The following is a 26,888-nucleotide window of genomic DNA, read 5'->3' on the forward strand; positions in this document are numbered from 1 at the left end:
AAAAGGGTTTTGTAGAGTACTTAAAATCTAGGTTATGTGTTGGAAAGGGTTACTCTTTTTCTCAGATTGTAAAAACCAAGACCATTGGTCATTCCTTATGAGTAGTTACCTTCCCTCGTAGTTTTAAGCAATATTAGATTCATAAGCATTTTTTTCTTACTCATCCCTATTAAAAGCAGAGTCATTTTATCGCCTATGCGCTTTTTTTTTCCTTTTTTTTTTTTAATGACACAATGAGTCCACGGATCATCTTAATTACTATTGGGAATACCACTCCTTCCCTGCAGGAGGCGGCAAAGAGCATCACAGCAAAGCTGTTAAATAATACCTCTCTTCCCTCCCAACCCAGTCATTCTCTTTGCCTACCTTAGTGCTAGGAAGTAGTAAAGTTAGGTGTTAGTAAAGATTCTTCAATCAAGAGTTTTTTTATTTTTAAAGTAGTGCAAGATTGTGATGCTTTCTCCTAGGGTGTAGCCGTAGTCCATATCAGTCTCTTCAGTAGAGCAGTGGTGACTTTAGAGCAATGGGAACTCCCATATTTTGTTGCTGCCGTAACCCTGAAAACCTGAGGAATATTGACTCATGACTTTCCTTCATTTCACAGGTCCATGTGAGGGAGAGGACCTCTCAAACCTGAGAACTGCCTTTCTGTCAGGCAGAAGATGAGGTTAGTGCTGGCTTGTTTCTGGGGGATATAATAAAACACTCAGAAAAAAGTTTGGGCACTTTATTGACTAAGGGTCTTTTTTATTGAAGGGACACACCTCATCATACCTTGGGCAGCATTGATGCTGGCACTGGGGCTGGTTATTTTAATGGTGGTGGTTCCACACTCCTGGCGTTTTTTTTTAACTTAATTAACCCACCGGGAGTTTGCTTTTTGGCATGCCCACGATGGAAGGTTCGCAAGGAAACGGGAAGTGATTGCGCGCCATTTTCTAGTCACTCTGTTCCGTTGTAGAACATACTACGCATCGATATAGTTTAGCTACGTGTTAACACCGCAGATTAACATAGCTGCGTGTTAACTCCTGAGACTGTCTGTGTGACTGAAGGAGACGACTGGGAGACGCAAGTTGCAGGGATATTCGGCTCCTGCTCGGAGGTCGGTAGCTCAGCAAAGTATTGCTGAGGTGTGGAGGTGTTTGAAGTCTTTATTTTAACATTTTATGCTTCTTTCCACTATATTACTTAAACGGAATAAAAAAGTTACACTTTATTATTTAAAGAGACAAACGTTTTTTCTGGGTTGTGCATTTTATTAAAAAAATGTTTTCCTTTTATCTCAATTTGTTAATTGTGAGTTAAAAGATGGACCAAGAGGCCTTACAAAGTGTCACTTGCTCTCTGTTTTGATGCCAATGTGGAACCACCAATCCCTGTTCCTCATGTATTGAGAGAACTTTAAGCTTCAGGGATAGACTTTTTTTTACTGAGCCAACATTTTCTAAAGAGGATGCTGTTGAGGAATCTAATGACAATGTTCAATATATGCCGCAGCTGTCTCCTCAAGTATCAAAAGTTTTATCGCCCTCACATGCAGTGCCCTGCGCTTCCTCTCTAGCTCCCGCTGGAGTTACTTTAAAAGACATTGCTTCTCTCATGTCTTCTGCAGTTTCAGATGCGTTGTTTGCTTTTCCAATGTTGCAGGGAAAGCGGAAGAGGAAAATCAGACATTCAGTAAGCGAGGTTTCTGACGCAGTTGTTGCTATTTCAGATGTCCCCTCACAGAAGCCTGAGGAGGAGGATAACGTAGTAGCATCTGAAGGTGAAATTTCCTTCAGTTGTATCCTTCAGGTTCAAGCTAAAACACCTCTGTCTGTTACTTGACCAGTCAACACAGTAGATTTGCATAATCAACAAATGCATGATAACAAGACAATGCAATAGCACTTAGTCTGAACTTCAAATGAGTAGTAGATTTTTTTCCTGACAATTTTAAAAGTTATTTCTTTTTCCACTCCCCCGTACCATGTGACAGCCACCAGCCATTCACAAATGCATACACACTTATTCTTGCACATGCTCAGTAGGAGCTGATGACTCAAAGTTTAAATATAAAAAGACTGTGCACATTTTGTTAATGGAAGTAAATTGGAAATTTGTTTAAAGCTACATTTTTTAAGGAGGTTTTAGATACATTGTACGACAGCGACTCCACGGTCGTTGTTAATCCTAAGAAATCCAGTAAGCTGAACAATTATTTTGAGGTACCTTCCTCCATAGACGTTTTCAGGTACCAGACCGAGCTTCTGAGATCATTGCTAAGGAGTGGGAGAGACCGGGTATACCTTTTTCTCCGTCTCCTATATTTAAAAAGATGTTTCCCATAGCCGACTCTGTTAAGGAGGCCTGGCAAACAGTCCCCAAGGTGGAAGGAGCTGTTTCCTCCTTAGCTAAGAGAACTACTATCCCCATAGAATATAGTTGTGCTTTCAAATATCCTATGGACCAAAAATTAGAGGGGTTACTCAAAAAGATGTATGTACACCAGGGCTTACAATGGCAGCCAGCTGTGTGCATTGCTACCGTCACTAGTGCGGCGGCATATTGGTTTGATGCGTTGTCTGATGCTATCAGAACTGAAACTTTCCTGGATAAAATCCAGGATAGGATAAAGGATCTTAAATTTGCTAATTCCTTTATTCTGGATGCTTCCCTTCAAGTTATCAAACTGGGAGCAAAGATTTCAGGTTTCTCTGTTCTAGCTCGCAGAGCATTATGGTTAAAACCTTGGTCTGCGGATGTATCTTCCAAGTCTAAGCTTTTAGCGATTCCTTACAAGGGGAAGATCTTGTTTGGATCTGGCTTGATGGAAATTATCTCTGATATTATGGGAGGTAAGGGTCATCTTCTCCCTCAGGATAAGAGAAACAAACAGAAGGGATGACAGAGTAATTTTCGTTCCTTTCAAAATTTCAAAGGAAATTCTTCCTCGGCTCTAGTAGGGGACAGACTCTCTTTCTTTGCTCAGGCTTGGGCAAGAGATGTTCAGGATCCCTGGGCACTAGAAATAGTGACCCACGGTTATCAATTGGAATTCAAGGACTTTCTCCCAAGAGGGAGATTTCATCTTTCAAAGTTATCTGCAAACCAGATAAAGAGAGGCATTCTTACGCTATGTACAAGACCTTTTTACTATGGGAGTAATTTGTCCAGTTCCAAAATTGGAACAGGGACAGGGGTTTTACTCAAACCTATTTGTGGTTCCCAAAAAAGAGGGAACGTTCAGACCCATCTTGGACCTCAAGTGTCGAAACAAATTTCTAAGAGCTCCATCATTCAAGATGGAGACAATACGAACAATTTTACCAATGATCCAGGAGGGTCAATATATGACTACCGTGGACTTGATATTCCAATCCACAAGGATCATCATCAGTTTCTAAGGTTTGCCTTCTTGGACAAACATTATCAATTCGTGGCTCTTCCCTTCGGGTTGGCCACAGCACCCAGAATCTTCACAAAGGTTCTAGGGTCTCTTTTGGCGGTTCTCAGACCGCGAGGCATAGCTGTGGTGCCTTATCTGGACGATATTCTGATTCAGGCGTCAACATATCATCTGACAAAATCTAACACGGACACAGTGTTGTCTTTTCTGAGAACTCACGGCTGGAAGGTGAACATAGAGAAGAGTTCACTTGTCCCACAGACAAGGGTTCCTTTCTTGGGAACTCTATATAGACTCGGTAGCCATGAAAATATTTTTGACGGAAGTCAGAAAATCAAAGATTCTAAATACTTGCCGAGCACTTCAGTCCGTTCCTCGGCCATCAGTGGCTCAGCGTATGGGGGTAATTGGATTAATGGTAGCGGCAATGGACATTGTTCCGTTTGCTCGCTTTCATCTCAGACCACTGCAACTGTGCATGCTCGGATAATGGAATGGGGATTATGCAGATTTATCTCCTCAGATAAATCTGGATCAAGAGACCAGAAACTCTCTTCTTTGGTGGTTGTCGCCGGATCATCTGTCCCAAGGGACTTGTTTCCGCAGACCCTCGTGGGTGATAGTGACAACGGATGCCAGCTGGGCTGGGGTGCAGTTTGGACTCAAGTGGAGTCTCTACTTCCAATCAATATTCTGGAACTGAGAGTAATTTTCAATGCGCTTCAGGCGTGGCCTCAGTTGGCTTCGGCCAAATTCATCAGATTCCAGTTGAACAACATAACGACTGTGGCATATATCAATCATCAGGGGGGAACAAGGAGTTCCTTAGCGATGATAGAAGTATCCAAGATAATCCTTTGGGCAGAGGCCCACTCTTGTCATCTGTCAGCAATCTACATCCCAGGAGTAGAGAACTGGGAAGCGGATTTTCTAAGTCGACAGACTTTTCATCCGGGGGAGTGGGAACTTCACCCAGAGTTATATGCCTCGTTGATTCTAAGATGGGGCAGACCAGAATTGGATTTGATGGCATCTCGACAAAATGCCAAGCTTCCAAGATACGGATCCCGATCAAGGGATCCTCAGGCCGAACTGATAGATGCCTTGGTTGTTCAGCCTAGCTTATGTGTTTCCACCGTTTACTCTCCTCCCACGTGTGATTGCTCGAATCAAACAGGAGAGAGCATCAGTGATCCTGATAGCGCCTGTGTGGCCACCCAGGACTTGGTATGCGTATCTAGTGGACATGTCCTCTCTACCACCGTGGAAACTTCCATTGAGACAGGACCTTCTCATTCAAGGTCCTTTCCAACATCCAAATCTAATTTCTCTGCAGCTGACTGCGTGGAGATTGAACGCTTGATTTTATCGAAGCGAGGATTCTTTGATTCGGTCATCAATACTTTGATACAGGGCAGAAAGCCTGTCACTAGAAAAATCTATCATAAGATGCTGCGTAAATATCTTTATTGGTGTGAATCCAAGGGTTACTCATGGAGTAAAGTTAGGATTCTTAGGATTCTGTCTTTTCTCCAAGAAGGATTGGAGAAAGGGTTATAAGCAAGTTCCTTAAAGGGACAAATTTCAGCTTTGTCAATTCTGTTTCACAAACGTTTGGCAAATGTGCCAGATGTTCAGTCTTTTTTTCAGGCTCTATCTAGATTTAAGCCTGTATATAGACCCATTACTCCTCCCTGGAGTTTGAATTTAGTTCTTCGTGTTCTTCAAGGGGTTCCGTTTGAACCCATGCATTCCATGGATATCAAATTATCTTGGAAAGTTCTGTTTTTAGTTGCTATTTCTTCCACTCGAAGAGTTTGAGCTGTCAGCACTACAGTGTGATTCCCCTTATCTCATTTTTCATTCTGATAAGGTGGTGTTACGTACCAAACCTGGATTCCTTCCTAAGGTTGTTTCAAATAAGAATATTAATCATATTAATCAGGAAATTGTTGTTCCTTCTCTGTGTCCTAACCCTTCTTCTAAGAAGGAGCGTATGTTGCATAATTTGGATGTGGTCTGTGCCTTAAAGTTTTACTTACAGGCAACTAAGGATTTCCGTCAATCGTCTTCATTATTCATTGTTTATTCTGGAAAGCGTAGGGGTCAGAAAGCTACGGCTACTTCTCTTTCTTTTTGGCTGACAAGTATCATCCGCATGGCATATGAGACTGCTGGACAGCAGCCTCCTGAAAGAATTACGGCTCATTCTACTAGGGCTGTGGCTTCCACATGGTCCTTTAAAAACGATGCATCTGTTGAACAGATTTGTAAGGCTGCGACTTGGTCGTCCCTTCACACTTTTTCCAAATTTTACAAATTTGATACTTTTGCTTCTTCTGAGGCTATTTTTGGGAGAAAGGTTCTTCAAGCAGTTGTGCCTTCTGTTTAGGTTCCTGTCTTGTTCCTCCCTTTCTTATGTGTCCTATTGCTTTGGTATTGTATCCCACAAGTAAGGATGAAATCCGTGGACTCATTTCTTTGTAAAAGAAAAGTACATTTATGCTTACCTGATAAATTAACCCCTTAATGACCACAATGTACACTGTATGTCACTGGTCGTTAAGGTTTTTTTTTAGGACATAATAGCACAAGTCTAGCAAGAACACACTATTATGCCCTCCCTCCAGCAGGCTTTGTGAAATAGAGCAGTCTCAACGCTGGTGGCAAGACCGCGCTATAAAACAATCAAGTCCCAAAAAAAGGCCAGTGACATACAGGGTACGTTGCTGGTCCTTAAGGGGTTAATTTCTTTTACGATATGACGAGTCCACGGCCCACCCTGTTCTTTTTAAGACCATTTTTCTTTACATTTTTTGTAAACTTCAGTCACCTCTTCACCTTTTAGCCTTTCCTTTTCTCTTCCTATTCCTTCGGCCGAATGACTGAGGGTGGAGGGGAAGGGAGGGGCTATATATACTGCTCTGCTGTGGTGCTCTTTGCCACTTCCTGTTAGCAGGAGGTTAATAGCCCACAAGTAAGAATGAAATCCGTGGACTCGTCATATCGTAAAAGAAATGAATTTATCAGGTAAGCATAAATTTACTTTTTTTTTCGTTCTCATGCTATCTTTATTTAAAAAACAGGAATGTAAAGTTTCTGAGCCAGACCATTTTTTGTTCAGAACCAGGGTTATGGTTGCTTATTGGTGGCTATCCAGAGTCTTTTCATGAGGATGTTAAGATGGTTCTTATTGATATTTGGATCAACTTGTTCCTATCCGAGGGTTCTTGAGCAAGAATATTTTCAAGATATTCTTTGTCTTGGCTTGCGGGTTTGTGGACTCCTACCACCAAGAAAGAAAATAATTTATCAGGTAAGCATAAATTATGTTTGTGATTTCTTGCACATGCCCAGTAGGAGCTGGTGGCTCAAAAAATGTGTGTGTATGTGTATATATATATATATATGTGTATATATATATATATATATATGTGTATATATATGTATATATATCATGTGTATATATATATATGTATGTGTGTATATGTATGTGTGTATATATATATATATATATATATATATATATACATACTGTGCAGTTCCTTAGCCATGAGAGTATTATTATTTTTTTCTCCTGTCAGAGAACAATTGTTGTGTAATCTCTGCAGTCCATATCACAGGGGTGAGCAATCCCACGGACGTGTGTCTGTTTTCAATCAGATTGTGGGTCTTTATGGTCTTCAAGAGAGATTTGATGGCCTCTTGTTTGAACAGACTTCCCAGGTACTTTGCAAAGTCCAAGGATTCCCAGGTGGAATTTCTGGATGCTCTAGTAGCTCCACGTTTTTTTTCGTCTAGCCTATATCTATGCCTCTCTGGTTCTTCTGCCAAGGCTGGTTGCCAGGACAAGAGGGGTCATCAGTGTCATTGATTGCTAAGGCAGTTTTGAGAACAAAGTTTGATATCTTACCTAAGGTGGTGTCTTTGGACAATATGAGTAGGGAAATTGTTCCCTCTTTTTGTCCTAATCCCAAGAATACTTTGAGAGGCTTCTCCATAATCTGTATGTTATAGCTTTAAAGTAGTATTTGCAGGCTACTAAGGATTTCAGACAAACTTCTAGTTAATTCATTTGTATGGTTCTAAAAAAGGGAAGAAAGCTACAGCGCTTTCTTTGGTGTCTTGGCTTAAGCTTTTGGTTCAGGAGGCTTACTTGCAGGTGGGTCCGTCTATTCCTAAACAGCCCACTCAACCAGTTCAGTTGCCAGTTGGGCCTTTAAGAATAAAGCCTCAGTAGATCAGATTTACAAGGCAGCTACTTACTTGGACTGCATTGCATACCTTTACTAAATTCTACCAATTTTATGTGTTTCCTTCTTCTGAAGCAGCCTTTGTTAGGAAAATCCTACAGGCTGCTGTTTCTGGTTGATGTAGTTTTGTTTCTTTTTGCTTTCTTTCCACGTTTTGCATAGAAAAAAATAATCTAGTTTATCTTGTATTGCCTATAAAAAACAAAAAAGGATTATATATCTTGCTTGTGCCACTCTCATTACTTCACTGCTTGGGTATTCGTTTCTCAGGAGTAATGGATTGTGGACTCTAAACTCCTGTATGAAAGAAAACATTAATGCTTACCCGAAAAGTTAAGTTCTTTCATGGTGGTGAGAGTTGATGAGACCCCAACCTGTTTTTTTCTTTTGGTGTTAGCTTTATTTATTTTGTGCTATTTATTTTGCTTGGCTGTACGTCAGACTAGTTTCTAGTAAGGTGGGAGGGATTTTATAGAGCTCTTTACCGCCTGCTAATGGTCAGGATGAGTAATGGATCCTGGACGTTCACAACCTTGAAATAATTTATCAGGTAAGCATGAAATGTGTTTTTCTCTTGTAAGATGTATCGCGTCCACGGATTCATCCATACTTGTGGGATATTCTCCTTCCTAACAGGAAGTGGCAAAGAGAGCACCCACAGCAGAGCTGTCTATATAGCTCCTCCCTTAGCTCCACCCCCCAGTCATTCTTTTTGCCTGCTTAACTGCTAGGAAGGGTAAAGTGAGTGTGGTGACAAAAATGTTAGTTTTTATTTTCTCATCTAGTGTGTCGAATTCAGTTACCTTACAAGAAATGGCCACAGAGGTTTTATCTAAACTGCCTGGTTTGCAAGGAAAGCGTGACCTGGGTTAAGAACAAATGCTTAGCCGTCTGACGCTTTAGTAGCCGTATCCGATATACCCTCACAATGTTCTGAAGTAGGGGTAAGGGATTTGTTATCCGAGGGAGAAATTTCTGATTCAGGAAAGACACTCCCTCAGACAGATTCTGATATGAAGGCCTTAAAATTTAAGCTTGAACACCTCCGCTTATTGCTCAGGGAGGTATTAGCGACTCTAGATGATTGTGACCCTATAGTGGTTCCAGAGAAATTGTGTAAAATGGACAAATACTTAGAGGTTCCTGTTTACACTGATGTTTTTCCAGTCCCTAAGAGGATTGTGAATATTGTTACTAAGGAGTGGGATAGACCAGGTATTCCGTTTGCTCCCCTTCCTGTTTTTAAGAATGTATGTTTCCCATATCTGACACCATGCGGGACTCGTGGCAGACGGTTCCTAAGGTGGAGGGAGCTATTTCTACTCTCGCTAAGTGTACAACTATACCTATCGAAGACAGTTGTGCTTTCAAAGATCCTATGGATAAAAAATTAGAGGGTCTCCTGAAGAAAATTTTTGTTCATCAAGGTTTTCTTCTCCAACCTATTGCGTACATTGTTCCTGTAACTACTGCAGCTGCTTTCTGGTTCGAGGCACTAGAAGAGGCTCTTCAGATGGAGACTTCATTAGAGGATATTATGGATAGAATTAAGGCCCTTAAGTTGGCTAATTCTTTCATTACAGATGCCGCTTTCCAACTGGCTAAATTAGCGGCAAAGAGTTCAGGTTTTGCCATTTTAGCACGCAGGGCGTTATGGCTTAAGTCCTGGTCTGCTGATCTATCATCAAAATCTAAACTTTTGAACATCCCTTTCAAAGGAAAGACACTATTTGGGCCTGAACTGAAAGAGATTATTTCAGATATCACTGGAGGGAAAGGCCATGCCCTCCCTCAGGATAAAACAAATAAAATGAGGACCAAACAAAATTTTCGTTCCTTTCGGAACTTCAAGGGTGGTCCCGCTTCAGCTTCCCCTGCTGCAAAGCAAGAGGGGAATTTTGCCCAATCCAAGTCAGTCTGGAGACCTAACCAGGCTTGGAACAAGGGTAAACAGGCCAAGAAGCCTGCAGCTGCTTCTAAGACAGCATGAAGGGGTACCCCCCGATCCGGGACCGGATCTAGTAGGGGGCAGACTCTCTCTCTTAGCTCAGGCTTGGGCAAGAGATGTTCACGATTCCTGGGCTTTAGAAATTGTTTCCCAGGGATATCTTCTGGACTTCAAAGACTACCCTTCCCCCCCCCCCCCCCCCCCAAGGGGGAGATTTCACATTTCTCGATTGTCTGCAAACCAGAAAAAGAGAGAGGCATTCTTACGCTGTGTAGAAGACCTACATACCATGGGAGTGATCCGCCCAGTTCCAAAAGCGGAACAAGGGCTAGGGTTTTACTCAAACCTGTTTGTGGTTCCCAAAAAAGAGGGAACCTTCAGACCAATCTTGGATCTCAAAATTCTAAACAAATTCCTCAGAGTACCATCATTCAAGATGGAGACTATTCGGACTATTCTACCGTTGATCCAGGATGGTCAATATATGACTACCGTGGACTTAAAGGATGCGTATCTACACATCCCTATTCACAGAGATCATCATCAATTCTTCAGATTCGCCTTTCTGGACAGGCATTATCAGTTCATGGCCCTTCCCTTCGGTTTGGCCACAGCTCCCAGAATTTTCACAAAGGTGCTAGGGTCCCTTTTGGCGGTTCTAAGACCACGGGGCATAGCAGTGGCGCCTTATCTAGACAACATTTAGCCAAGTCCCACACGGACATCGTGTTGGCTTTTCTGAGATCTCACGGGTGGAAGGTGAACATAAAAAAAAGAGTTCTCTCTTCCCTCTCACAAGAGTTTCCTTCCTAGGGACTCTGATAGACTCTTAACCACTCTTAAAAACTCTTAACCACTTGCCGAGCTCTTCATTCCATTCCTCGGCCATCAGTGGATCAGTGTATGGAGGTAATCGGACTCATGGTAGCGGCAATGGACATAGTTCCCTATGCCCGCCTACACCTCAGACCACTGCAACTATGCATGCTCAAACAGTGGAATGATTATTACTGCATCTGGACCAGGAGACCAGAGATTCTCTTCTCTGGTGGCTGTCTCAGGACCACCTGTCTCAGGGAATATGTTTCCGCAGGCCAGAGCGGCTCATAGTAATGACAGATGCCAGGCTGGGGTGCAGTCTGGAACTCCCTGAAAGCACAGGGCTTATGGTCTCGGGAGGAAACTCTCCTCCCGATAAACATTCTAGAACTGAAAGCGATATTCAATGCGCTTCAGGCGTGGCCTCAGCTAGCTGCGGCCAAATTCATCAGATTTCAGTCGGACAACATCACGACTGTAGCTTATATCAATCATCAAGGAGGAACACAGAGTTCTCTAGCGATGATACATCACGACTGTAGCTTATATCAATCATCAAGGAGGAACACAGAGTTCTCTAGTGATGATGGAGGTAACCAAAATAATCCGATGGGCGGAAGATCACTCTTGCCATCTCTCAGCAATCCATATCCCAGGGGTAGAGAACTGGGAGGCGGATTTCCTAAGTCGTCAGACTTTTCATCCGGGGGAGTGGGAGCTCCATCCGGAGGTATTTACCCAGTTGACTCAGCTATGGGGCACACCAGAATTGGATCTGATGCCGTCCCGTCAGAACGCCAAACTTCCTTGTTACGGGTCCAGGTCCCGGGATCCCCAGGCGGTACTGATAGATGCTCTAGCAGTGCCCTGGTCCTTCAATCTGGCCTATGTATTTCCACCGTTTCCTCTCCTCCCACGTCTGGTTGCCAGAATCAAGCAGGAGAGAGCTTCTGTGATTCTGATAGCAATTGCGTGGCCACGCAGGACTTGGTATGCAGACCTAGTGGACATGTCATCTGTTCCACCGTGGACTCTGCTAATGAGGCAGGACCTTCTAATCCAAGGTCCATTCAAGCATCCAAATCTAATTTCTCTGCGTCTGACTGCTTGGAGATTGAACGCCTGATTCTATCAAAGCGTGGTTTCTCTGAGTCGGTCATTGATACCCTGATTCAAGCTAGAAAGCCTGTCACCAGGAAAATCTATCATAAGATTTGGCGCAAATATCTTTATTGGTGTGAATCCAAGGGTTACTCATGGAGTAAGATTAGGATTCCTAGAATATTGTCTTTTCTCCAAGAAGGATTGGAGAAGGGGTTATCAGATAGTTCTTTAAAAGGACAAATATCTGCTCTGTCTATTCTTTTACACAAATGTCTGGCAGATGTACCAGATGTTCAAGCGTTTAGTCAGGCCTTAGTCAGGATCAAGCCTGTATTTAAACCTGTTGCTCCGCCATGGAGCCTAAACTTAGTCCTTAAAGTTCTTTAAGGGGTTCCGTTTGAACCTATGCATTCCATAGATATTAAGCTTCTATCTTGGAAAGTTTTGTTTTTAGTAGCTATCTCTTCGGCTTGAAGAGTTTCTGAGTTATCTGCTTTACAGTGTGACTCACCTTACCTTGTTTTCCATGCAGATAAGGTGGTTTTGCGTACCAAACCTGGGTTTCTTCCTAAGATTGTTTCTAATAGGAATATCAATCAGGAAATTGTTGTTCCTTCTCTGTGTCCTAATCTTTCATCAAAGAAGGAACGTCTGTTGCACAATCTTGATGTGGTTCGTGCTTTAAAGTTCTACTTACAAGCAACTAAAGATTTCCGCCAAACATCCTCATTGTTTGTTGTTTACTCTGGTAAGCAGAGAGGTCAAAATGCTACGGCTACCTCTCTCTCTTTTTGGCTGAAAAGCATCATCCGTTTGGCTTATGAGACTGCTGGACAGCAGCCTCCTGCAATAATTACTGCTCATTCTACTAGAGCTGTGGCTTCCACATGGGCTTTTAAAAATGAGGCTTCTGTTGAACAGATTTGTAAGGCGGCGACTTGGTCTTCGCTTCATACTTTTTCCAAATTTTACAAATTCGATACTTTTGCTTCTTCGGAGGCTATTTTTGGGAGAAAGGTTCTACAAGCAGTGGTGCCTTCCGTTTAAGGTCCCTGTCTTGTCCCTCCCTTCATCCGTGTCCTAAAGCTTTAATATTGGTATCCCACAAGTATGGATGAATCCGTGGACTTGATACATCTTACAAGAGAAAACAGAATTTATACTTACCTGATAAATTTCTTTCTCTTGCGATGTATCCAGTCCACGGCCCGCCCTGTCTAAGACAGGTAGTATATTTTTATTTGAAAAACTTCAGTCATCTCTGCACCCTATAGTTTCTCCTTTTTCTTCCTAGCCTTCGGTCGAATGACTGGGGGGGTGGAGCTAAGGCAGGATCTATATAGACAGCTCTGCTGTGGGTGCTCTGTTTGCCACTTCCTGTTAGGAAGGAGAATATCCCACAAGTATGGATGAATCCGTGGATTCTATACATCACAAGAGAGAGAAATTTATTAGCTAAGCATAAATTCTGTTTTTTTACCTATACAAAGTATTCTGTCTATTATAACAATGTGTACCAGAGTTGCTGAAGCCGAAACTGCCCCATGTGAATAACTAAACAAAGAGTAAAGCATTTGTTGGTCTTTAACTGAATCGTCATGTCTTTCTGTCAGTAGTGCTGTTATACCGCCCGTACCTCTAGTTTAGCACATACGTCTCCTGCCCTGTGCTCCCACGTTAAGCTGACGTAGGATGAAGAGAAAGCAGAGAATACAAGATTATAATCGTAACTTCCTCTATCAGAATTTTTTTCATACTTCTATTTTCTTAGCTGATTGTTTTTCTTGTTCTTATTGCTCCTGTGGCTAAATTTACTAGCAAATGGGTGTAGTGATATCGGCGGTGCAGCTACTGAATATAGAGAGTTTCTCTATAGGAACGTTGAGCTTTATGTTGTTTCTTTTCATCTGAAAGCCTTTATGCTGCTTATCTGCCCTGTCTCATCCGTCCCGTCTCCTGGTTTCTAGGTGTGATGTCTCACTCAGCTGGACATTTTCAGATTTCTCCTGCTTCAGCTTCCTTTCTCCAGAATGGAGGTCCTGTTGGTAAGTCTGTTTTCTTCTCTCCTACAGTGGTCTCATCTGAAGAGTCACTATATCTCCCTTGCTTATGTTTCCTCTAAATCCCACTGGCTCACATCTCCTGTTCCCTCCCTCATTCCCTAGCTTATCTTCTAAACATTTCCTTTATTCTATATCAATGTTCTTATTGACATAATAGATATAATTCCAACATCACCAGCTCAAATCGCCAGTGGCGCCAGGCTCAACAAGGCATCTGGCAGCAGAGTTTGTAACATTATTTCTATCAGTTATACATGGATACTCTGCTGCCATAGGCTGCTAAAGACACATGCACACTCCTGACCTTCTATATGTGACCATAGAAGTAAATCATATGCTCTATCTGAATCGGGACAGTAAAACCAAATGACTTGCCCAGCACAAGTGAAACACAAAAAGTCCATCTCTCCTGAGGCACAAGAAAAAGTGAATATTGGTTTAACCAGCTTGTTCTGATGTTTAAGCCATGTGCCGCTATAAAACTAGGTGCTCCTGCACAGAATTTTACAGTGGCTCCAGTGACCCCTTGTCTGCGCATTCACCTCCTTGACTATCGCTTGTCACTTTATGCACAATATAGGTCCTGCATACACACAGTATATATCAGTAATTAAGTGCTACATTTCAAAAGGTCTGCATACACAATAAATGTTTATATATGCACAGTATATATCAGTAATTAAGTGCTGTATTACATAAGGTCTGCACACACAATAAATGTTTATATATGCACAGTATATATCAGTAATTAAGTGCTACATTACATAAGGTCTGCACACACAATAAATGTTTATATATGCACAGTATATATCAGTAATTAAGTGCTACATTACATAAGGTCTGCACACACAATAAATATTTATATATGCACAGTATATATCAGTAATTAAGTGCTGCATTATTATTTTATTATCATCGGTTATTTGTAGAGCGCCAACAGATTCTGCTGCGCTATAGACATAGGCGGTATACAAGATAACATTTATAGGGATCAACTGGGTAGAGGGTCCTGTCGAGAGTCGCACTGTTGTAGTTGGCTCTTATGAAGGTGATCTGCAAGCGGTTGGGCTCTTAGACTTACATGCTAAGGGGGTTCATGGCGGATATAGCAATGGAGAAGAGAAACTGGTATTGGGAAATTATGTTTATGTGCACAGTATATATCCGTAAACAGCATATTACAAAAGAGAACACTTTCAGCATAACAGTTGGACAGAATACTATGAAAAGCACTCTTCCCTCTAATGTGGAGATTTGGTACATGTTGGCGTTAAAATTTTAACTTTAATAGTGTTAAAAATGGGTAACGTTTATTAAAAACACTTGCAGCAAGTTTGATTCTGTATCTTGCTTATTCCTCTAAATATTAAAGGGACAGTTCACCCAAAAACTTTTTCCCCTTTAAATTATTCCCAATGATCCTTTTTACCTGCTAGAGTGTATTAAATTGGTTGCAAGTAGCTCCTTTACTCCTATTTCAGCATTTGAAATAGCTGATTTAGCTTGTGGTTTCCCAACCTATACTGAAAGTTTTGATACTGGCGTATACGCTATTGACAAGCCTAAGTAAACACAGCCAGCAGAAGAGATTACACCCTCAGTGGGGGGCATGATAGTTAAGTAATAAAAGGATAATTTTCCATTGTTCTCTCTATGTATTGAGCTTTGGTGTTCCAGACAAATATAAGATAAGGAAGCAAGTCTGTGTACATAAAAGTGATAACATAATGAGATATGATATTACCTGAAGCTCAACCCATTGTAATAGGCTGTGGTTTCAAAGCACAAAACCAGCTACTTCAGATACACAAATAAACCCGAAAATGCAACTTCTCAAATATTTTATACTCTGCAGTTGGTATAAGTCATTTTAAATACATTTATGGAAAAACAATTTTACAGTGTACTGTCCCTTTAACTTGTGAGACAATATTGTCCTTGGTTAATATTACAGGCCCAAGGACAGATATTAAGTCATTATTAGGGAATATTAATGACCTAGATTGGATATAATTTATAAAGAGATAATACTCCTATTGGTTGGTTCAGGTGGTCTAAATAAAGTGACACATGCTCTAAATAGCCAACAATTGTAACAAGGTTAACAGCTGAGTCTAATTGTAATAGTGGCACTTTATTTGCAAAAGCTTAAAGTGCTATTTCTCCAACATTGGTGTGTCCGGTCCACGGCGTCATCCTTACTTGTGGGATATCTCTTCCCCAACAGGAAATGGCAAAGAGTCCCAGCAAAGCTGGCCATATAGTCCCTCCTAGGCTCCGCCCACCCCAGTCATTCTCTTTGCCGTTGCACAGGCAACATCTCCACTGAGATGGTTAAGAGTTTTTTGGTGTTTAAATGTAGTTTTTATTCTTCTATCAAGTGTTTGTTATTTTAAAATAGTGCTGGTATGTACTATTTACTCTGAAACAGAAAAGGATGAAGATTTCTGTTTGTGAGAGGAAGATGATTTTAGCAGACAGTAACTAAAATCCTTTGCTGTTTCCACATAGGACTGTTGAGATGAAGTAACTTCAGTTGGGGGAAACAGTTAGCAGACTTTTCTGCTTAAGGTATGACTAGCCATATTTCTAACAAGACCATGTAATGCTGGAAGGCTGTCATTTCCCCTCATGGGGACCGGTAAGCCATTTTCTTAGTCAAACAAACAGAATAAAGGGCTTAATATGGGCATTTTATTCATATTTATGCTGACAATTCACATTTATAAACTTGGGGAACGTTTATTAAACGGCAGGCACTATGTTAGACACCTTTTCCAGTCAGGGGGCCTTCCTAGTTGTAGACTGAGCCTCATTTTCGCGCCATTACTGCGCAGTTGTTTTTTTGAGAGCAGGGCATGCAGATGCATGTGTGAGGATCTGAAATTTGCTGGAAAAGCTTCTAGAAGGCGTCAATTGGTATCGTATTCCCCTCTGGGCTTGGTTGGGTCTCAGCAAAGGCTATAGCTGGGACTGTATAGGGGTTAAATTTGTAAACGGCTCCGGTTCCGTTATTTTAAGGGTTAAAGCTCTGAAATTTGATGTGCAATACTCTTAATGCTTTAAGACACTGTGGTGAAATTTTGGTAATTTTTGATCAATTCCTTCATACTTTTTCACATATTCAGTAATAAAGTGTTTTCTGTTTAAAATTTAAAGAGACAGTAACGGTTTTGTTTTAAAACGTTTTTTGTGCTTTGTTGACAAGTTTAAGCCTGTTTAACATGTCTGTGCCTTCGGATAAGCTATGTTCTATATGTATGAAAGCCAATGTGTCTCCCCATTTCAATTTGTGATAATTGTGCCATAGCGTCCAAACAAAGTAAGGACAGTACTGCCACAGATAATGAAATTGCCCAAGATGATTCCTCAGATGAGGGGAGTAAACATGATACTACATCATCTCCTACTGTGTCTACACCAGTTTTGCCCACACAGGAGGCCCCTAGTACATCTAGTGCGCCAATGCTTATTACCATGCAACAATTAACGGCTGTAATGGATAACTCCATAGCAAATATTTTATCCAAAATGCCTACTTATCAGAGAAAGAGCGATTGCTCTGTTTTAAACACTGAAGAGCAGGAGGGCGCTGATGATAATTGTTCTGTCATACCCTCACACCAATCTGAAGGGGCCATGAGGGAGGTTTTGTCAGATGGAGAAATTTCAGATTCAGGAAAAATTTCTCAACAAGCTGAACCTGATGTTGTGACATTTAAATTTAAATTAGAACATCTCCGCGCACTGCTTAAGGAGGTGTTATCTACTCTGGATGATTGTGACAACTTGGTCATTCCAGAGAAATTATGCAAGATGGACAAGTTCCTAGAGGTTCCGGTGCACCCCGACGCTTTTCCTATACCCAAGCGGGTGGCGGACATAGTAAATAAGGAGTGGGAAAGGCCCGGCATACCTTTTGTTCCCCCCCCCTATATTTAAGAAATTATTTCCTATGGTCGACCCCAGAAAGGACTTATGGCAGACAGTCCCTAAGGTCGAGGGGGCAGTTTCTACTCTAAACAAGTGCACTACTATTCCTATCGAAGATAGTTGTGCTTTCAAAGATCCTATGGATAAAAAATTGGAGGGTTTGCTTAAAAAGATTTTTGTACAGCAAGGTTACCTTCTACAACCCATTTCGTGCATTGTTCCTGTCACTACAGCAGCGTGGTTCTGGTTCGAGGAACTAGAAAACTCGCTTAGTAGAGAGACTCCATATGAGGAGGTTATGGACAGAGTTCACGCACTTAAGTTGGCTAACTCTTTTATTTTAGATGCCGCTTTGCAATTAGCTAGATTAGCGGCGAAAAATTCAGGGTTTACTATCGTGGCGCGCAGAGCGCTTTGGCTAAAGTCTTGGTCAGCGGATGTGTCATCCAAGACAAAATTGCTTAACATCCCTTTCAAAGGTAACACTCTATTTGGACCAGAATTGAAGGAGATTATTTCAGACATCACTGGGGGAAAGGGCCACGCCCTTCCACAAGATAGGCCTTTCAAGGCCAAAAATAAGTCTAATTTTCGTTCCTTTCGCAATTTGAGGAACGGACCGGCCTCTAATTCTGCATCCTCTAAGCAAGAGGGTAATGCCTCACAACCCAAACCAGCCTGGAAACCGATGCAAGGCTGGAACAAGGGTAAGCAGGCCAAGAAGCCTGCCGCTGCTAACAAAACAGCATGAAGGAGTAGCCCCCGATCCGGGACCGGATCTATTGGGGGGCAGACTCTCTCTCTTTGCTCAGGCTTGGGCAAGAGATGTTCAGGATCCCTGGGCGCTAGAAATAGTTTCTCAGGGTTATCTCCTGGAATTCAGGGAACTACCCCCAAGGGGAAGGTTCCACAGGTCTCACTTATCCTCAAACCAAATAAAGAGACAGGCGTTCTTACATTGTGTAGAAGACCTGTTAAAGATGGGAGTGATACACCCAGTTCCAATAAAGGAACAAGGAATGGGATTTTTTTCCAATCTGTTCGTAGTTCCCAAAAAAGAGGGAACTTTCAGACCAATTTTGGATTTGAAGATCCTAAACAAATTTCTCAGGGTACCATCGTTCAAGATGGAAACCATTCGAACGATTCTACCCACTATCCAGGAAAGTCAATTTATGACTACCGTGGATCTAAAGGATGCGTACCTACATATTCCTATCCACAAAGAACATCATCAGTTCCTAAGGTTCGCTTTTCTGGACAAGCATTACCAGTTTGTGGCCCTCCCATTCGGGTTAGCCACTGCTCCAAGGATTTTCACAAAGGTACTAGGGTCCCTTCTAGCGGTTCTAAGACCGAGGGGCATTGCAGTAGTACCTTACTTGGACGACATTCTAATACAAGCGTCGTCCCTGTCAAAAGCAAAGGCTCATACAGACATCGTTCTGGCCTTTCCCAGATCACACGGATGGAAGGTGAACATAGAAAAAAGTTCTCTGTCTCCGTCGACAAGAGTTCCCTTCTTGGGAACAATAATAGATTCCTTAGAAATGAGGATTTTTCTGACAGAGGTCAGAAAGTCAAAACTTCTAAGCTCTTGTCAAGTTCTTCATTCTGTTCCTCGTCCTTCGATAGCGCAGTGCATGGAAGTAGTAGGGTTGATGGTTGCAGCAATGGACATAGTTCCTTTTGCACGAATTCATCTAAGACCATTACAACTGTGCATGCTCAAACAGTGGAATGGGGACTATACATACTTGTCTCCAGTGATTCAAGTAGATCAGAAGACCAGAGATTCACTCCGTTGGTGGCTGACCCTGGACCATCTGTCCCAGGGAATGAGCTTCCGCAGACCAGAGTGGGTCATTGTCACGACCGACGCCAGTCTAGTGGGCTGGGGCGCGGTCTGGGAATCCCTGAAAGCTCAGGGTCTATGGTCTCGGGAAGAGTCTCTTCTCCCGATAAACATTCTGGAACTGAGAGCGATATTCAATGCTCTCAGGGCTTGGCCTCAACTAGCAAAGGCCTGATTCATAAGGTTCCAATCAGACAACATGACGACCGTTGCGTATATCAATCATCAGGGGGGAGCAAGGAGTTCCCTGGCGATGAAAGAAGTGACCAAAATAATTCAATGGGCGGAGGATCACTCCTGCCACCTGTCTGCGATCCACATCCCAGGTGTGGAAAACTGGGAGGCGGATTTTCTGAGTCGTCAGACATTCCATCCGGGGGAGTGGGAACTCCATCCGGAGATCTTTGCCCAAATAACTCAATTATGGGGCATTCCAGACATGGATCTGATGGCGTCTCGTCAGAACTTCAAGGTTCCTTGCTACGGGTCCAGATCCAGGGATCCCAAGGCGACTCTAGTAGATGCACTAGTAGCACCTTGGACCTTCAACCTAGCTTATGTATTTCCACCGTTTCCTCTCATTCCCAGGCTGGTAGCCAGGATCAATCAGGAGAGGGCCTCGGTGATCTTGATAGCTCCTGCGTGGCCACGCAGGACTTGGTATGCAGACCTGGTGAATATGTCATCAGTTCCACCATGGAAGCTACCTTTGAGACAGGACCTTCTTGTTCAGGGTCCATTCGAACATCCAAATCTGGTCTCCCTCCAGCTGACGGCTTGGAGATTGAACGCTTGATTCTATCGAAGCGTGGGTTTTCAGATTCTGTGATAGATACTCTGGTTCAGGCCAGAAAACCGGTAACTAGAAAGATTTACCATAAAATATGGAAAAGAGATATCTGTTGGTGTGAATCCAAAGGATTCCCATGGAATAAGATAAAAATTCCTAAGATTCTCTCCTTTCTACAAGAAGGTTTGGAGAAAGGATTATCTGCAAGTTCTCTAAAGGGACAGATCTCTGCTTTATCTGTCTTACTACACAAAAGACTGGCAGCTGTGCCAGATGTTCAAGCATTTGTTCAGGCTCTGGTTAGGATCAAGCCTGTTTACAGACCTTTGACTCCTCCCTGGAGTCTAAATCTAGTTCTTTCAGTTCTTCAAGGGGTTCCGTTTGAACCTTTACATTCCATAGATATTAAGTTACTATCTTGGAAAGTTTTGTTTTTGGTTGCTATTTCTTCTGCTAGAAGAGTTTCAGAGTTATCTGCTGTGCAGTGTTCTCCGCCCTATCTGGTGTTCCATGCAGATAAGGTGGTTTTGCGTACTAAGCCTGGTTTTCTTCCTAAGGTTGTTTCTAACAAAAATATTAACCAGGAGATAGTTGTACCTTCTTTATGTCCGAATCCAGTTTCAAAGAAGGAACGTTTGTTACACAATTTTGACGTAGTCCGTGCTCTAAAATTCTATTTAGAGGCTACAAAAGATTTCAGACAAACATCTTCCTTGTTTGTTGTTTATTCTGGTAAAAGGAGAGGTCAAAAAGCGACTTCTACCTCTCTTTCCTTTTGGCTTAAAAGCATCATCCGATTGGCTTATGAGACTGCCGGACGGCAGCCTCCTGAAAGAATCACAGCTCACTCCACTAGGGCTGTGGCTTCCACATGGGCCTTCAAGAACGAGGCTTCTGTTCACCAGATATGTAAGGCAGCGACTTGGTCTTCACTGCACACTTTTGCCAAATTTTACAAATTTGATACTTTTGCTTCTTCGGAGGCTATTTTTGGGAGAAAGGTTTTGCAAGCTGTGGTGCCTTCTGTTTAGGTAACCTGATTTGCTCCCTCCCTTCATCCGTGTCCTAAAGCTTTGGTATTGGTTCCCACAAGTAAGGATGACGCCGTGGACCGGACACACCAATGTTGGAGAAAACAGAATTTATGCTTACCTGATAAATTACTTTCTCCAACGGTGTGTCCGGTCCACGGCCCGCCCTGGTTTTTTAATCAGGTCTGCTGAATTATTTTCTCTAACTACAATCACCACGGTACCATATGGTTTCTCCTATATATATTTCCTCCTGTCCGTCGGTCGAATGACTGGGGTGGGCGGAGCCTAGGAGGGACTATATGGCCAGCTTTGCTGGGACTCTTTCCCATTTCCTGTTGGGGAAGAGATATCCCACAAGTAAGGATGACGCCGTGGACCGGACACACCGTTGGAGAAAGTAATTTATCAGGTAAACATAAATTCTGTTTTACTAATGTAATGCAACTGCAAATTCACCAAGTGAATTGCAACTATATGCATATGTTTAATGCACAGAAGCAGTTACTGAAATAGCGAAAGTAATAACAGCAGGACGATGTCTTGTTTATCTGCCTTATCATACAGTTGCCTATGAGTATCAGCCTTACTCCAGTTTTAATACTCTTAACCGGCGGCCAAAATTGTATTCAATTCCCCAATAGAGGTGGTTATAATATTATCCAGTGAGTGTGGAAAAAGGGCACTCCTAGCATCTGTGTGCCATTAGGTTATTATATAAATATCGGTCATTTCTCTTACATTGGTGTATCCAGTCCACGGATTCATCCTTACTTGTGGGATATTCTCAATCCCTACAGGAAGTGGCAAAGAGAGCACACAACAGAGCTGTCCATATAGCTCCCCTCAGGCTCCGCCCCCCCCCAGTCATTCTCTTTGCCGCTCTAACTAGTAGCATCTCCACGGGGGTGGTAAGAGTATGTGGTGTTAGTTATAGTTTTTTATTTCTTCTATCAAGAGTTTATTTTAAAATAGTGCCGGCTTGTACTATTTACTCTGAAGCAGAAAGTGATGAAGATTTCTGCTGAGAGGAATATGATTTTAGCACCAGTAACTAAAATCCATTGCTGTTCCCACACAGGACTGTTGAGTACAGGAAAACTTCAGTTGGGGGGAACAGTTTGCAGGCTTAACTGCTTTAAGGTATGTTTCAGTCATTTTTTTCTAGTCAAGACTTAGTAATGCTGGAAGACTGACAGAATCCCCATGTGGGAAAGGTAAGCCATATTCTGAGACTTAGTATAGAAGGAAGGCTTATTTGTAAGGGCTCAAAACACTGGTGGACACTGTTAAGGGGCAATCAATTATTTTTTAAGATAATCTGACATTATACAAGTTTTATATTGCATTTATAACACTTTTTGGGGTTTTATTCCGCATGGCATATATTTAGACACCTATTTTGGCTTGGGAAGGCCCCACAAACTCCTGAGGGAAGATGGAGGGGGCCTGAATTTCGCGCCTCAGTTGCGCAGTTGTTTTTACAAACAGCTTCATGCAGATACATGTGAAGGGTCCAAAGATTACTTGAGGACTTCAGAGAGGTTTATTTTCGATTAAAACTAATCTCCAAGGAAGGTAGGACACAGCAAAGGCTGTGGCATGGTTAATTTGCTCCGGTTTGGGCAGTAGGGGGTTAATTGACTTGAAATTTACTGTGCAATCATTTCAAAGCATTAGGATCATATGGTGTAAATTTCATAAAGATCGGATGATTTTTGGAGGTTTAAAAAAGTATGCGCTTTTTATTATTTAAAGGCACAGTACTGTTTTTTCAAAATTGTATTTGAGTGCTGTCTAAGTCTGTTTAACATGTCTGAGCCTACAGATAGACCTTGTTTTATGTGTTTAAAAGCCATGGCGCTCCCCCTTTTACATTTGTGTTTAAAGTGTGCTAACATATCAAAACATTTTAAAGACCATGCAGTGACACTTAAAAATGTGGCCCAAGATGATTCTTTAACGGAAGGTAATGAGGATAGCCCTCCTTCCTCTCCCCATGTGTCGACACCAGTTACGCCCGCGCAAGCGATGCCTAGTATCTCTAGCGCATTGGCCCCTATTACATTGCAACTATTAGCAACAGTCATGGATAATTCCCTTGCAGCATTTCTATCCAAACTGCTTGTTTTTCCTAAAAGCGTGATAGCTCAGTTTTAAGAACAGAGGATGAGCAATCAGAAGTTTTGGATAATTTATCTGTGGTACCCTCACAACCCTCTGACGTGGCGGTGAGGGATGTACTGTCTGAGGGAGAAATTTGTGACGCAGGTAAAATTTCTCAGCGGGCAGAATCAGATTTCTTAGCGTTTAAATTTAAGCTGGAACACCTCTGCGTACTGCTTAAGGAGGTTTTAGCTACGCTGGTTGATTGTGACCCTATGGTGGTCCCAGAATAATTGTGTAAAATGGACAAGTTTTTAGAAGTCCCTGTATACACTGATGCGTTTCCGATCCCTAAGAGGGTGGCGGATATTGTGTCTAGGGAGTGGGAGAGACCAGGCGTACCTTTTGTCCCCCCCCCCCCCCTATCTTTAAGAAAATGTTCCCCATAACTGACCCCAGGTGGTACGCGTGGCAGGCGGTCCCTAAGGTAGAGGGAGCAGTTTCAACACTAGCTAAGCGCACAACTATACCAATAGAAGACAGTTGTGTTTTCAAAGATCCTATGGATCACAAATTAGAAGTGTTACTAAAGAAAATATTTGTTCAACAATGTATCCTTCTTCAACCAATTGCCTGCATTATTCCTGTAACTACTGCAGCGGCTTTTTGGTTGAGGCGCTGGAGTCGTCGCTCCAGAGGGAGTCTTCATATGACGAAGTCATGGATAGAATTCATGCTCTAAAGCTGGTTAATTCTTTCATTACAGATGCCGCTTTACAATTAACTAAATTAGCAGCGAAAAATTCTGGTTTGGCCATTGTGGCGCGAAGAGCGCTCTGGCTCAAATCATGGTCGGCTGACGTGTCGTCCAAAACAAAATTACTTAATATCAGGAAAGGGCCATGCCCTTCCACAAGATAGACCTTTTAAGGCTAATTTGCGCTCCTTTCGCAACTTCAGGAGCGGACCTCCTTCAACCTCTGCATCCGCAAAGCAAGAGGGTAACGTTTTCCCAGCCCGAAGCAACATAAAAGCTTTTGCAGGGCTGGAACAAGGGTAAACAGGCCAAGAAGCCTGCTGCTGCTACCAAGACAGCATGAAAGGGTAGCCCCCGCTCCGGGACCGGATCTAGTAGGGGGCAGACTTTCTCTCTTGCTCACGCTTGGGCAAGAGATGTTCCAGATCCCTGGGCATTAGAAATTGTTGCTCAAGGGTATCTTCTAGAATTCAAAGACTCTTCCCCCAAGGGGAAGGTTCCACATTCTCGTTTGTCTTCAGACCAGACAAAGAAACAGGCGTTCTTACGCTGTGTAGAAGATCTTCTAAAGATGGGAGTGATACACCCAGTTCCAACTGCAGAGTAAGGACTGGGTTTTTACTCAAACCTGTTTGTAGTTCCCAAAAAGGAAGGAACTTTCAGGCCAATCCTGGATTTAAAAATTCTAAACAAATTCCTCAGAGTTCCATCATTCAAAATGGAAACCATTCGGACAATCTTTCCATTGATCCAGGAAGATCAATATATGACTACCGTGGATTTAAAGGATGCGTACCTACATATTCCTATCCACAAAGATCTCCATCAGTTCCTAAGGCTCGCCTTTCTGGACAAGAATTTTCACAAAGGTGCTAGGGTCCATTCTAGCGGTACTAAGACCACGGGGCATTGCAGTAGCACCTTATCTGGACGACATATTAACTCTGGCGTCGTCTTTTCAAAGAGCCAAGGCTCATACAGAAATAGTTCTGGCCTTTCTAAGGTTTCACGGGTGGAAGGTGAACGTCAAAAAAAGTTCTCTGTCCCCGCTCACAAGGGTTCCCTTCCTGGGAACGCTAATAAACTCGGTAGAGATGAAAATATTTGTGACGGAGGTCAGGAAGTTAAAACTTTTAACTACTTGCCGAGTTCTTCATTCTGTTCCTCGGCCTTCTGTGGCTCAGTGCATGGAGGTAATCGGGTTAATGGTTGCGGCAATGGACGTTGTTCCCTTTGCCAGAATTCATCTCAGACCACTGCAGCTGTGCATGCTCAAACTGTGGAATGGGGATTATGCAGATTGTCTCCTTAGATGCAAATGGACGAGAAAACCAGAGATTATCTTCTCTGGTGGTTGTCTCAGGATCACCTGTCTCAGGGAATGTGCTTCCGCAGACCAGAGTGGATCTTTGTCACGACCGATTCCAGTCTGTTAGGCTGGGGTGCGGTCTGGGACTCCCTGAAAGCTCAGGGCCTATGGTCTCGGGAAGAGTCTCTTCTCCCGATAAACATTTTGGAACTGAGAGCGATATTCAACATGCTCCAGGCATAGCCTGAACTAGCGGAGGCCAGGTTCATCAAGTTTCAGTCGGACAACATCACGACTGTAGCGTACATAAATCATCAGGGAGGAACAAAGAGTTCCCTGGCGATGAAGGAAGTATCCAAGATCATCAAATGGGCGGAGGATCACTCCTGCCACCTATCTGCAATTCACATCCCAGGAATAGACAACTGGGAGGCGGATTTTCTGAGTCGTCAGACCATTCACCCGGGGGAGTGGGAACTCCTTCCGGAGGTTTTTGCTCAGCTTACCCAGCTATGGGGTATTCCAGAGTTGGATCTGATGGCGTCCCATCAGAACTCCAAACTTTCTCTTTACGGATCCAGGTCCAGGGACCCCAAGGCGGCATTGATAGATGCTCTAGTAGCGCCTTGGTCCTTCAATCTGGCTTATGTCTTTCCACCGTTTCCCCTTCTCCCTCGTCTGGTAGCCAGAATCAATCAGGAGAAGTCTTCGGTAATTTGGATAGCGCCTGCGTGGCCACGCAGGACTTGGTATGCAGACCTAGTGGACATGTCATCTGTTCCACCATGGACAATGCCATCGAGGCAGGATCTTCTAATTCAAGGTCCATTCAAGCATCCAAATCTAGTTCTCTGCAGCTGACTGCTTGGAGATTGAACGCTTAATTCTATCTAAGCGTGGGTTCTCTGGATCAGTTATAGATACTTTGATCCAGGCTAGAAAACCTGTCACCAGGAACATTTACTATAAGATATGGCGGAAATATCTTTGTTGGTGTGAATCCAAGGGTTACTCGTGGAGTAAGATTAGGATTCCTAGGTTTTTGTCATTTCTCCAAGAAGGATTGGAGAAAGGATTGTCTGCTAGTTCCTTAGAGGGACAGATATCTGCTCTATTCTGTTTCACAGGCGTCTGGCGGAAGTACCAGACGTTCAAGCGTTTGCATAGGCTTTAGTCGGAATCAAGCCTGTCTATAAACCTGTGGCTCCTCCATGGAGTCTAAATTTAGTTATTTCTGTCCTTCAAGGGGTTCCGTTTGAACCTTTATATTCCATAGATATTAAGTGATTATCTTGGAAAGTTACAGAATTGTCTGCTTTGCAGTGTAATTCACCCTATCTGGTGTTTCATGCAGATAAGGTTGTTTTGCGTACAAAACCTGGTTTCCTTCCGAAAGTGGTTTCTAATAAGAATATTAACCTGGAAATCATTGTTCCTTCTCTGTGTCCTAATTCAGTTTCTAAGAAGGAACGGCTGTTACACAATCTTGATGTGGAACGGCTGTTACACAATCTTGATGTGGTTCGTGC

At 42.7% G+C, this 26,888-nt stretch overlaps 1 protein-coding gene across 3 annotated transcripts in view; it reads left to right on the forward strand.

Moving 5' to 3' along the window:
* FBRS (fibrosin) overlaps positions 1 to 26,888 on the forward strand; it is a 222,949-nt gene that overhangs the window by 155,617 nt on the left and 40,444 nt on the right. For 2 of the 3 annotated variants that reach the window (XM_053694393.1, XM_053694394.1), the window contains exon 14: positions 13,483 to 13,560. The exons of the other annotated variant lie outside the window; for it this stretch is intronic. In XM_053694393.1, coding sequence (XP_053550368.1) covers positions 13,483 to 13,560 — 78 coding nt within the window. The remainder of the gene's footprint in view (positions 1 to 13,482; positions 13,561 to 26,888) is intronic. 3 annotated transcript variants of the gene reach the window in all.

The sequence above is a fragment of the Bombina bombina genome, chromosome 11 (genome assembly GCF_027579735.1).
Source record: "Bombina bombina isolate aBomBom1 chromosome 11, aBomBom1.pri, whole genome shotgun sequence".
Lineage (NCBI taxonomy): Eukaryota > Metazoa > Chordata > Amphibia > Anura > Bombinatoridae > Bombina > Bombina bombina.